We start from the raw sequence: 13566 nt of genomic DNA, 5'->3' as shown, positions 1-13566 counted from the left end.
TGAAGGCAGAAAAAAACCCTGGAAAGAAGCCAATATAAGAAGAGTTGGGATTATGTACATATTCTTAACTCTAGCTTGCTAGATTAAAGACTGAGGAATTTTCCTTTGGGTGAGTGAGATCTGGGCTTCTCAGTTGAGCTGTAACCTTACTCCCAAAGGAAAAAACTCCATCACGCTGTATTGTCTGGTATATGTACTTTGTATTATATTTTGCCATTAACTTGGATAAATAGGATTCTTCGCTATTGATTATGTATGTTTATTGTGGAACTGGAATTTGAAGAGAAAGGAAGTCTAGTCTTGAACCCAGAGTTCTCTTTTCCCCATTAAATATAGCAATCAGGAGTTTAATTTGAACCTAAAAGTTATATCCCTTAGACTAATAATATTTAAAAGAGCAGATAGATATAATTCTAATTTTAAAATCTCTCTCTTTCTCTCTCTCTCTCTCTGTCTCTCTCTCTCTCTCTCTCTCAGGAGACCAACAAGACTAACCTCTTACTTCCCTTTCTGAAAAAAACTTGTCTATTTTAGAAAGGAGTAGGAGGAAAAGATACAAAGAGCCCATCATGCGACATTCCAATAACAAAACCTGCTATAAGCATTCCAAATATTCGTTCCCCTTTTCCCTTGACCTATCCTTCCCATTCTTTACTCCAAATGCTTTTACTTTTCAGTCCTAAATTGCTACGAAATACGCCGGATTGACTGGGTGAGCTAAATGGACTTGAAGAGCAATTTAAAAAAGAAAGAAAGAAATCTCTTCCCTAGGAATCTGAATCTGTTATCAGCAAGAACAGATTCTTTAGCATGCTAATGAATCTTTTATTTTCAGTTTGGCCTCCTATCTTTGATCCACAGTCACTGGCCCCTCCTCCACTGATAATTAGGTCTCAGCCAAGAAGTTGAAAGAATTCTTTGATAGTAGAAAGAAGATAAGATTAGGATAAATTGGAAGTACTCTGAGAACAAAATTAACATTAAGGGTGGGAGGAAGGCTTCTTGCTGAAGGAAAGGCCCTGGAAAGGAAGTCAGGGAAGCAAGGAGGTGGAAATGAGGAAAGAGAGAATTCCAAGCTTAGGGCACAGCCAGTGAAAATGCCTAGAGTCCAGATCAAGTGTTCTATGTCAGGAATAATAAGGAAGCCAGTGACCATTGAATTATAGAATATGTGGAGGGAAGAAAATTGTAAGAAGACTGGAAGCATAGAAAGGGGTCACAAAGTCAGAGAGAAGACTTTATATTTGATCCTGGAATAAATTGGAAACCCTTAGAGTTATTTGTTATGGTGGTCATTTGTCCTTTGTTCTCCAAGAGATGAAGTCTTCATTCCTTTATGAATTGGGTTTAAATGAAGCAGAGTTTCAAAAAATCATCAGCCTCACTTTCTCCTCCAGTCAATAAAGTCCAGAGGCAGGACAAAAGTTAACTGGCACTGGCCCACAATGCAATTAGTGATCTTGGCCTTTTTAAATTTAAGTCTTTTCCAGGTCTCAGTTTGTCTAAGGCAACACCCATTTAATGACTCTACATAAGAATTGAGAATTTATGGAATATTGGGATAACCTGGACCTGTTCTTTGGAAGGAAAAATTTAATTGAATAGAGAATGACCTGGAATTGAGAGGAATGAATCAGGAATGCCAATCAAAAGGCTATAGCAATATTCTAAATAAGAGGTGATAAGGAACTGTAGCAGTATCAGCAGAGAAAATTAGGAATATATGAGAATTGTTTTGAAGATAGAAATGACATAACTTCACACTAGATGATTGGATAAGGAAGGGAAGGGAATGGAGAATGAGGAGTTGACACCTAGGTTGTGAGCTTGGATGATTGGGAGGTTGATGGTATCCTTGAAGGGAAGTTAGAGGAAAAGACTTTGGGGAAGAACAATAATGAGTTCATTTTGTAGATGTTGAGTTTATGATGTGTATAAGACATTAAATTCATGTCCATTTGATAGTTGGAAATATGAGATTAGAGGTCAGTAAAGATGTTAGGGCTCAATAAATATGTCTGCAAAATCATTTGCATAGGGATAAAAATGGAATTCATGGGAGCTGATGAGGTCATCAAAACGAATATTACAGAGGGAGAAAAGAGGTCCAGGACAAAGACTGAGGGACATCAACATTAAGAGGATACAGCCTGGATGAAGAAGGCTGAGAAGAGCAGTCAGATAAATAGGAGAAGAGCCAGGAAACAGTGGTGTCATGAAAATTGAAAGAGAAGAGAGCATTGAGGAAGAGAAAGTGTCAGAGGAATCAAGAAGTATAAGAATTGAGAAAAAGTTTATTATATTTGGTCAATAAGAGATAAGTGGTAACTTGAGAGAAATTTGTCTCATTTGAATGATGAATCAGAAGCCATACTGTAAAGGAGTAAGAAAAGAAGAAAAAACACTTTTTGTAGATGGCTTCCTAAGATATTTAACTACAAAAGGAAAGAGAGAGATACTGGGATCATAACTTAGTAGGGAGGGATGTAAGAATCAAATTTTGCATGAGGTAGAAATGGACATATTTATAAGTGAAAGGGAATAAAGATTCCTGAGAGTATGAAAATGTCAAAGGATAGAATCTGTTGAAGAAGATGTAGCATGAGGATCACTTGTACATGCAGAGAGGTTTATCTTTGAAAGAAGTATCAACTATCCATATGAAACAGGAGTAAAGGAGACAGAAAACATCTAAGAAATGTGAGATGAGGAACAGAGAAAAGGGAGCTCTCTAAGAATGGCCTCAAATTTTTCAATGAAATAAGAGACAAAGTTCTTGAGAAGATGGGGGGGGGGAGCCATGGAAAGGGTGAAAAGGGATGAAAAGCTTTGGAAAAGCCATTGTGATAAGTTGGAATATGAATTGATTAAGATTGTCTCATTATGATAATGACGCTGTTGAGATCATATAATATATATTTGTTCTTTCATGATTTTCTCCATCTTTATTTAGCAGTACATTAGTAGGAGCAAGGCAGTATATTTTCAGAGTAATACAAGACAAACATGGCAAGGAAAGATGGGTGAAAGGATGGGGAGTAAGGGACTTGAGAGAAGAAGGCAGTGTAGATTTGACTTGGTTCAAGATGGGGAAGGGAAGAGAGTATAGCTATTATGGAACTAAGAGGTCTTTGTTCCACAGACAAAGAACAGGGTTTAGAGTTGCAAGATAGTGCGAAAAGGAAAAGGAACAATAGATTATGATCAGATAAAGGAAATTCAGAGTTCATGAACATTTGTGAGTGACAGTAAGATAAAGGGTATGACTATCTCTATATAGAGCTGAAGTGGGATAAAGGAATAACAGGTTGAGGAACTAGGAGGTTAGGGTGTTTGAAGATATATCAATAGATATGACCGAAGTGTTTTAGTTTGTGAGGACATAAAAACTATGAGCCAGAGATTGAACTAATTGAGGAAGGAAGGAACACATTCTGTAGATAACTACCAGAATTTTAATTGAATGTTAAATTTGGGATTAATGAACATCAAAAGAGAAAGAGAATACTGAATAATGGAAATAGATGGAAAGGTTGGAAGTGGTAATAAGCCTAGAGAATTTCAGTTCTTCCTCCACAAGTGATTTGGGGGCATGATTGAAAGTGCCCTGAGTGGGCAGAGAAACTGAGTCATGAGGAAAAGTCAGATACAAGAAGCTAGAAGGAGTTAAAAAAGAAATAAATGTGCTAAGTTGAAAGTGAGTTTTTTATGTTTTGTTTTGTTTTGTTTTCCTCCATGTAGCAGACATTCTAGAGAGCACGGTGGAAAGGGTGGACAGCTTTAGAATAGGAAGCTAGGAAAGAATGAGTTAAGAGGGAAGGGGAGTAAGAAGCAGGCAGTAGGGGATGAGAAATAGGATTTAAATGACGACAGCTGGTGCATTCAGCATCACTGGCTGATTCTCCTTCAACAGAAGTTGAAGTATGAGTGCTTACACACCTCTTTCAGGAGACTTCAATATTTTGTAGCTTTATGCAAGAAACCAGAGTTTCTGAAGGACTTCATCATCCACAAAGAATTTTTTGGTATTATAGTTGAACAAGATAAGGTGAGATCTTTCAAGACAGTTGTGAAAATCGAGTAAGGCTTCATCTATTTCAAAGTCTGAGTAGGCCTGAAGGACTTTAAGCATTAAATCAAGGGCATACTTAAAGTATCTCCTCCCTGCTATTCCTCTAAGGGCATAAAGTCTCCTCCCTGCCATCCTTCTAAGGGCATACTTAAAGTCTCCTCCCTCTTATCCCCTAAGAGCATACTTAAGCCCCCTTCTTGTTATCCTCCCTATTTCGACTAAATATGGGCAACTGTGTACTTATTGGTCAAGTTCAATTTGTTGGGTAGTTTGTGTGTTTAGAATGTAAGATCCTCAGCCAATAAGGAAGAGGGTCAGTGGTGGAAGGGGGAATTTGCGTTAGGGATTAAAAGCCTTGACCCTGCCCCTATGGTGCTTCCTCCCTTCGATTGTCTGCTCGATGGGTGGGACCTCCGATTCTCACGGGAACCTATAATAAACTTTGCTTTGCTTCTAGAGGTCTATCCAGTCTTTTTTTTATTAATGGTTTCTGACCCACACATAGTTATCTATGTTTTCTCTGTCTATTAAGTAAAAACCAAATTTTATTTTATTATGAGAGTTATCTGGCTCTAACAGATAGAATATTGAATTTAAAATAGTACTTGAAACTTACCTCTGCTGCTTACTGACCATATGATCATGAAGTCAAATAACTTACATTTGCTCATTTGTAAAAAGGAAAACAAAAATAAAAATAAAAATTGTCATAGCTCACTCACAGAAACTCTGGCGTGATGCTGAGCAAAACAAGCAGAACCAGGAATACATTGTAAATAATAACAGCAAGATTGAGTGGTGATCAACTATGAAAACTTGGTTCTTCTCAGTGATTCAGTGATCCAAAGCAATCCCAATGGACTTTGGGCAGAAAATGCTATCTGCATCCAGAAAAAGAACTAAGGAGACTGAATGTAAATCAACACATATTATGTTCACTTCTTTATTCTGTTTTTTAAATGTTTCTCATGGTTTTCCCCTTTTGCTATGATTTTTCTCTCCCAAAATGATTCATAAAGCAATGTGTGTTAAAAATAAATTAATTAAAAAAAAAAAAAACGACCCAGAAATTCTGGTCAGTGTTTTGAAGTTTGTAATGACTCGGAGACCTTCATTCACATTCCACCTCTGATACAAAATAATGGGCTACCTGATCTCTGTCAAAGCATTCTTCCAGGCTACTTATAAAAGCTGAAACTAAAAAAGTAGAGTCCGTATTCTGCCACTTGCATCTCTGTGCTGAGTAATATCAGTCAACTCCTTATGGGTCTGAGTTAGTTATGTACTGTAGGGTCTCAAAATCAGAGGATGTCTTTGGAGTCTCCTTTCTCCATTAAATGATGCAATACCTCATGCAGAGTGTGCAGGATAATTTCTTTTCATAACATCCTAAAAGAATCTCATTTCCTGGATGAAAACTAGTAAGCAAATTTCAACAGAGTGAAATTTACCAAGGTAAATATGTAATTCCTACCGCCTCCTACCTGTGTGACATTGAGCAAGTCATAACCTATCTGAGATATGGCTGCCACATCGGCAATATATGCAATGACCAAGCAAGATGTCAGAGATCTGAAGGTGAAACATTCCTTCCACCTCTTGGCAGAGGCTGGTGGGTAATAGGTGCAAAATGAGCCATCCATTTTCAGATATATTCACGTATTGATCTGTTTTGCTTGATTATGGGAGGGCTCTTTTGTAAGCAGGCAAGTCCCTGGGAAGCATTAGTGATATAAAAAGAAAGAATAGCATCAATAATACATTTTAAAAGAACAGGGCATACTGAACACAAAATATTATATTACCAAGAGTCTTGTCAATTCTACTGTCCTGTCACATCTGTCCCCTTCTGGCTGAAATGGTCATCTCTTAGTTGCAGTCCCTTTTTTGGCTAGACTATTGCAATAGCCTCCTAATTGATCTTCCTGCTTCCAGTCACTTCCCTCTTTACTTTTTTTCCACAGATGGCAAATTAATATTCCCAGAATATGTCACTCTGATCAAGACACTCCCCTACTCAAAAACCTTCAGGGACTCCCTGTTGCTTCCAGGATGTAATACAAAACTTTCAGTCTGTCATTTAAAACCAATTTAGTTTTCACTGTTTAAGGCTTGCTTTTTATTGTTTCCCTTCCTAGATTGCATATCCCAGACAAACTGGTCTATTTCCTACTTCCTGAACTCAGCCTATCTTCTTGTCTTTACATAGGCTCTCTCATGCCAGGCTCTTGCTCCCTCTACATTTCTACTTCTTGGAATTTCTAGCTTACCACCTGTTCAGGTGAAGCAGGTTGTGGTCCCTTTAAGAAACTGTAATTCCTTTTGATCTGTGATCCCTTTCAGATTCCTCCTGGGCATATTCTCCCTAAACAAGTTATCTTTCCAGGATTCCAGGGCCTGTAATTCGATTAGAAGTCCTGGTCAAAAAGCACCCTTTTTGAAGTGTTGTTAATTCCAATGGGAGATCCGGGCTGATAAGAATCTGAGACCGGGAATCAGAGCTGTCCCAGCCCCCAACCGGGTCTGACCTGCTCCGATTGTCCCAGGCCCTATCAAGACACCCAAGATTACAGCTTCCTTCATCAAAGGTTTTTTGAAGATTGACCTACATAGCTCACTCAGCTGTCAGGACCTTTCTGTCCCCTGAGAACTGCATTCTCTCAGTGCAAAACTCCATTTTCCAATAGATCCACCACTATAGAAGTCAGTCTCTTGGTAAACTGATTTCTATCCAACAATAAATTTTCATTTTGCAACTAATAATTCGGGAAGGAGTGAATTCTTTCCTTCCTAAAACCTGTGGCCGATTTAAAGGGGATTCTTAACAATTCTCTTATTGCCACTAGCCTCTAGACCACCAGGAATCTAGAATACTCAAACCGTATCCCAGGTGCCATCTGAGATCCTTAGTGGTTAAGTGCTCTCTCCTGAAATGAATCTGAATTTATTTAACTGTTTATATATCACACTTTCTTCACATCTGTAGTTGAATATTAGCAATTAGGAATTTTCCTAATTAGGAAGTGTTGATTGTTGAAAATTAGGAATATTAGGAATTAGGATTGAAAGTGTGATAAAGAACAAAGATTACCAGACATAGTAAATAAACTTGTATTAAATGCTTACTATAAGCATTGAGGATACAAACAAGAAAAGATCTCCCTGACCTCAAGGAGTTTATAATTGAATGGGGCAAAGCAATACACAAAAGGAAGCTGAAGGGGAGGGGAGAGGTACCCAGAATAGGAGGTATTTGTGCAGAAATCAGAATAGTCTCAAAATAGTTCATCCAGGTGAGAAATGAGGAGATGAAAGATTTGGGAAATCATGGCTTAGCCCTTCAATTCACAAGTTCCTTTCCCTCTTGGAACCTCCCTCTTCCTATCTATAATAAGCCAGGTCAGACTAGATGATTTTTGTAAATGTCTTTTCTTTGTATTCCCAGCACTTAGCACAGTGCCTGGCATATAGCAGGCATTTAAATGCCTATCGACTGACTGACTTTTCAGCTCTAACTGAAGATCTTAGGCTCAGGACTGAGAGTGACCTTAATTCATCTAGTACAACTCTCATTTCACAGATTAAGAAATGCTGCATCAGAGAAATTAAGAGATTTGCTTCAGGAGTGAGGAAACAAATGATAGAATTTAAATTCAAGCTTGAATTCTACCTCCAAATCCAGGGCTCTTTCTTGTAAATGCTGACCCTTATGCAATTCAAAAGATGGGCACCAGTTTTGTTGTAGTTTTCCAGGTAAGAAAACTCTCTCCTCCAATGCAGGATAGCTCTTTCTCTGAATGCTAAGAAGTTACTTGCCCAGTGTCATTCAGATATTTTGGACTACAGGCTAGGTTTGAATTCAGGGCTTCCTGGATCCAAGGTCAGCTTCTCCAGCACATAGTCCCTTCTTCTGGTTGCTCCACTACTGCCTATAAACATACTCATGTCTAACCCAGTCTCTAAAAACTCCCTCACTAAAGCCATCCATTTCTTAGCTATCATCCCATAATTCGCCTCCATTTGTGACTAAAGCCTCCTCTAAGAGGCTGTCTACAATAGGTGTCTCCACTCTGTTTCCCATCATCATCATAACTAGCATTTATATAAGACTATGTGTTTTTATTTATTTATTTTTCTATTTTAATATGTTTTTACAATAGCTTTTTATTTTTGAAAATACACGCAGAGACAGTTTTCAACGTTCACCCTAGCAAAACTTTGTGTTCCATATTTTTCTCCCTTCCTCTTTCCCTAGACAGCAAGTAATCTAATACAGGTTAAACAGGTGCAATTCTTCTAAACATATTTCCACATTTATCATGCTACACAAGAAAAATCAGATTAAAAAAAGAGAAAAGAGAAAAACAAGAAAGCAAATAACAACCAAAAAGGTGAAATATTATGTTGTGATCCACATTCATTCCCCATAGTTGTCTCTCTGGATGCAGATGGCACTTTTCATTACAAGTCTATTGGAATTGGCCTGAATCATCTCATCGTTAAAAAGAGTCAAAGTGCAATGATAAGCACTTTGCAAATATCTTATTTGATTCTTACAACAATTCCCATTTTACAGTTAAAGAGACTGAGGCAGAGATTGAATGATCTATTCAATATCACATAGCTATTCTTTTCACTTTTCTTATCTCTGCAATCTGACTTCCAACCACATCATTCAACTGGAAAGTTACCAATTATCTCTTAATCACCAAATCAATGCGTTTTCTTAGTCCTCATCCTTTTTCACTCTCTGTAGCCACTGCTGACCACTCTCTCTTCTCTTTTAATTTTTTTCTCTTTATTTTTCTGTCACACTGTTTTTCTCTGGTTCTCTTCCTATCTATCTGACTGAACTTTCTCTATCTCCTTGACTACATCCTTTTCCAGGTCCCACCTTTTAACTATGAATATCCCCCATAGCTCTGTCATAGGCTCTCTTTTCTTCTCCCTCTAGATTACTTCACCTAGTGATCGCATTACTTTTCAAGGTTTCAATTATCACCTCTATGTTGATCATTCTCAGATCCACTTGTCTAGCCCTAATCTTTCTGCTGATCTCTAGCCTCTAAATCTCCAGTTGCCTAAGAGACATCTTAAATTGGATTTCCTATAGACGTAAACTCAACATCTCCAAAACTGAACTCATTATTTTTTCCCTTAAACCAGCCCCAGCCGCTTCCCTATTGCTGTAGATTGTATCATCATCCTCCCAATGCCTCAGCCTCAAAATCTAGGTGATATGCTGGATTGCTTACTATATTTTACCCTATACCCCCATGTCCAATGTCACCAAGGGCTGTCAATTTCACTTTTGCAACGTCTTTAAAAACAAACAAGCCTAAAATAAGCCTCTTCTCTCACCTTGCCACCATTCTGGTGCAGATCCTCATCACCTGGTGCCTGGACTACTGCTGTAGTCTGCAGGTGGCTCTTCAAATTTCCTCTCCAATACAATCTATTTTTCACTTAGTGTCCTAAGTAATTTTCTGAAATAAACTTCTTCTCTAATTCCCCCAGACCTCCAACCACATGCAAACTCCCTATCACCTTCAGGAACAAATATAAAATCCTTATTTGATATTCAAAGCCCTACATATTCTACACCCCCACTTCCCTTCTTCCAGCAGCTAGTAACAAACATTTATTAAGTGCCTACTATGTTGCCAGCACTTCGGAGATACAAAGAATGGCATAGTGAGGTCCCAGGAGAGTAGGAAATAACGAGATGGCTGCCTCCTTAAGTGGAGGATCTGGGAGGAACTCCCCACTGTCCATCTCCCACCTAGTCCACTGGAGGGGGAGGTGAGGGGGGGTGAGGGGGAAGCACACGGGCTGGAGGGATAGAGAAGTGTGAGCTTCATCTAGTTGGAAGATGAGTTTTTGGAGGCAATGATGACGCCCAGGGAGGGCAGGCAGGTGGGCAATGAAGAGACAGATGCCCTGGGCCCTTTCCTTAAATGGGGCATCTGAGAGGGATTTCCCAACTCCAGCCTTCTCTCTCTGTCTCTCTCTCTCTCTCTGTGTCTCTCTTTCTCATTCCTCCCTTTCTCTGTCTCTCTCTGTCTCTCTCTCTCTCTGTCTCTGTCTCTCTGTGTGTCTCTCTCTGTCTTTGTCTCTGTCTCCTCTGCCTCTTTCTCTCTGTCTCTCTTTCCTTTGTTTCTCATTCTTTCTCATTCCTCCCTTTCTCTGTTTCTCTGTCTCTCTCTGTCTCTCTGTCTCTGTCTCTCCGTCTCTCTCTCTCTCTCTGTGTCTCTGGTCTGTCTCTCTCTTTCTCTGTTTCTCTCTGTCTCTCACTCTGTCTGTCTCTCTCCGTCTGTCTGTCTGTCTGTCTCTCTCTCTCTCTGGTCTGTCTCTCTGGTCTCTCTCTCTTTCTCTCTCTGTCTCTCTCTCTCTTTCTCCCTGTCTCTCTCCCTCTCTGTCTCTCCGGTCTCTCTGGTCTCTCTCTGTCTCTGTCTCTCTGTCTGTCTCTCTCTCTCATTCTCCCTGTCTCTCTCCCTGTCTCTCTCTCTCTCTGGTCTCTCTCTCTGTCTCTGTCTCTCTCTCTCTGGTCTCTCTCTGTTTCTGTGTCTCTCTCTGTCTCTGTCTCTCTCTTTCTCCCTGTCTCTCTCCCTGTCTCTCTCTCTCTGGTCTCTTTCTGTCTCTGTGTCTCTCTCTCTCTCTGTCTCTCTCTGTCTCTCTCTCTCTCTCTCTTTCTCCCTGTCTCTCTCTCTCTGTCTCTCTGGTCTCTTTCTGTCTCTGTGTCTCTCTCTCTCTCTGTCTCTCTCTGTCTCTCTCTCTCTCTCTTTCTCCCTGTCTCTCTCCCTGTCTCTCTCTCTCTCTGTCTCTCTCTGTGTCTCTCTCTCTCTCTGTCTCTCTCTGTGTCTCTCTCTCTCTCTGTCTCTCTCTTTCTCCCTGTCTCTCTCTCTCTGTCTCTCTCTCTCTCTCTCTCTCTCTCTGGTCTCTTTCTGTCTCTCTCTCTCTCTCTGTGTCTCTCTCTGTGTCTCTGTCTCTGTCTCTCTCTCTCTCTCTCTGTCTCTGTCTCTCTCTCTCTCTGTCTCTGTGTCTCTCTGTTGGTGGGATCTAGTCCACCCCCTTTCATCTAGAATGACTTCCCTTCTCATTTTCCCCAACTCCTTTTCTGCCTGTCTTTATTGATTATTTCCCATTTATTCTATAGTTTGTTGGTACACAGATGTTTGCATGTTTTCTTCTCTATTAGATTGAAAGCTCCTTGAAGGCAGGGACTGGGTTTGGCTTTTTTTGGGAACACAGTGCTAGGCTTGGAAATACTTGTACACTGACCAAGAGCTTCAAACACGGACGAAAAGTTCTTAGAACTTCGCGACCCTCAGACAACATGGCGCCGCAAGAGTCACTTGCCCACACTCAAAATCCCTACATCTTTGGACTTTGCTTTTGTCGCCCCGTAGTAAGGTTACCTGCCCTTAAGAGAGATGGCGTCTGAAAGGCTTTGCTGCCCTTTCTAGACAGGACCGCCAGCTGCAACGCGTGCACGCTGGCCCGGGACCTCTTCCGGGAGCTGAATGAGCGGGACCTCGGGGTGGGGGCGTGGCCGGGGGCGGAGACGGGGCCTCGGAGGCCCGAGATGCCGTGCGCGCCCGCGCCCGTGGCGGAGGCGCGCCGCCAGCGCGGGGGGGCGGGGGTGCAGGGCGCAGGGCGCAGGCGCGGGGGGGGGGGGGGAAGCGGCGAGTAAGATGGAAGATGAGGAGGTCGCTGAGAGCTGGGAGGAGGCGGCCGACAGTGGGGTAAGGAGGAGCCGCCGACCCGGGACTGGGCCGGGCGGGACCTGGCGTGAGGGGAAGCCTCGGGGGACCGGGTCCGGGGAGATGGCTTTTTCTGGGGAAGGGTACCCTCCACGCCGGACCGGGGCAAGAGAAGAGGCCCCGGGCCCCTGAGCGCCTTGAAGGCCTCTTAAAGGGGCCGCGCTCTTTTCCCTCTTGGCCTCTCTCGGGGAGTCCCCGGGCGTGCGGGGCCCTGCTGACCCCCGGGGGGCTGCCCTGCCTGCCGGGATTCTCCCCTTTCCTTCCCTGGAGCCCGGACTGCCCCCGAGGCTCCCGCCCCACCCCGCGAGGCACCATTTTAAACTTGGTGGGGCCTGCCCTGCCCCGCCGTGGGGCAACGTGGGCGGCCGGGCACGCTCCGTGGCCCAGGCGTGGAGGCGCCGGGGCGCGGGAGTGGAAACTCGGTCTCCTCTAGTGCGCCGCCTCCAGAGTGGAGGGCTGCAGATCTGGGGGGAGGGCTGGGACTTTTTGGGGGAGCCCAGTCCGCGATGCCTTCCTGGCAGGCTTCGCCGCGTGCTCGTGGCCCCGAAGCTCGGGGCCCCTCTGCCCGCCGGGCCAGGCCGCTTAGAGGCGGTGGCGGGGTCGGGGCGTGGACGGGAAGTGCCCGCGCTCGGGAGCCTCCCGAGCTGGGGGGAGGGGGTCCGGAAGCCCGGTGGGGGAGGGGCTGCCGAGTTTGGGGTGGGCCGCCCCAAGGGTGCTTGTGCGCGGGGGATTCCGAGCCGCAATTACGGTAGCGAGTTTGTGTTGCGCGTCCCAAGCGTGCTGGGGATGCCCGGCGCCCTTGAACTTGAAAAGCCGCGCCCCCCCTCCCTCCCTTGGCCGGGGCGGGGGAGTTCGGCCGGCTCTTGGTTGGGTAAGAGGAAAGGGGTGCTCCCCTTGGCGGGGCCGCTTGCAAAGGACCAGGCACTGATTGTGCTCCCGGCGCCTGCACACAGTAGGCGCTTGATAAGAGCGGTTGGCTTGTGTTTCTCTGATTGGAAAAAGTGTATCTTTACAGGCCCTGGAGAGCTGGGTGGGGACGAGGTAGGCAGGAATCCTTGGCCTGGCGTGGCCGGGCCTGGAGGTGGAAACGTGGCTTCCCCGCGCCCGCCTTCCGCCTCGGGTCTCCCTTTCTCCCAGTGGCCGGGATTGGCACTCGCTGCTTCGCTCTTTTGTTGGGGGGATTCCGCCGCTCCGCCCCCGGCCGGCCCCCCACGAGCGCCTCTCGAATGCGCTGGGACTTGTGGATTTGGCTAAAGCGTTGGCTTCCTGTGTGTCCTCGCTGCGGGCGCTTTGCTGGGAATCGTCAGTTCCACGAATGCAGTCCCCCTCCCCCTTTTAAAATTTACTACCAATTTTTGCGAATGAATGAAAATCCCACTTATATCTTCATTGATTACATCACTTCCTAGAAAAATCATACCTGGAATTGGAATGACTCATAGAATCTGTAGACTATTAAAGTTGGAAGTGACCTTTGAAATTTAATTTAACCTTTTTTTGTTTACTGGTGGGAAAACTAAAGCCCGTAGCGAGTTTTGTTTTGTTTTGTCTTTTTACCCGAGACTAGAACCAGTCATTGCATTCCCAATCTAGGTTTTAGATTTCCCTAATAGAATGTAAGATCCTTGAGAACAGGAACTTTAAAAAAAAGTCTATACTGCTGCTCATACCCAACACGTGGGTTAATGAATTCTTGCTGTCAGATTTCAATTCCATACTCTTATACTGCAG

At 43.4% G+C, this 13566-nt stretch overlaps 1 protein-coding gene across 6 annotated transcripts in view; it reads left to right on the top strand.

The window, feature by feature from the left end:
- The first annotated feature begins 7764 nt into the window (after positions 1 to 7764).
- SZRD1 (SUZ RNA binding domain containing 1) overlaps positions 7765 to 13566 on the top strand; it is a 30566-nt gene continuing 24764 nt past the window's right edge. For 2 of the 6 annotated variants that reach the window (XM_051988451.1, XM_051988450.1), the window contains exon 1: positions 7765 to 7825. In XM_051988451.1, the coding sequence (XP_051844411.1) occupies positions 7796 to 7825 (30 nt within the window). In that variant the 5' untranslated portion in view covers positions 7765 to 7795. Of the gene's footprint in view, positions 7826 to 11741; positions 11818 to 13566 lie in introns of those variants that run through there. The other 4 variants (XM_051988449.1, XM_051988448.1, XM_051988453.1 and 1 more) reach the window with 2 other exon arrangements.

The sequence above is a fragment of the Antechinus flavipes genome, chromosome 3, assembly GCF_016432865.1.
Source record: "Antechinus flavipes isolate AdamAnt ecotype Samford, QLD, Australia chromosome 3, AdamAnt_v2, whole genome shotgun sequence".
In the NCBI taxonomy this organism is placed as follows: domain Eukaryota; kingdom Metazoa; phylum Chordata; class Mammalia; order Dasyuromorphia; family Dasyuridae; genus Antechinus; species Antechinus flavipes.
This window is presented reverse-complemented; position numbering and strand designations above follow the sequence as displayed.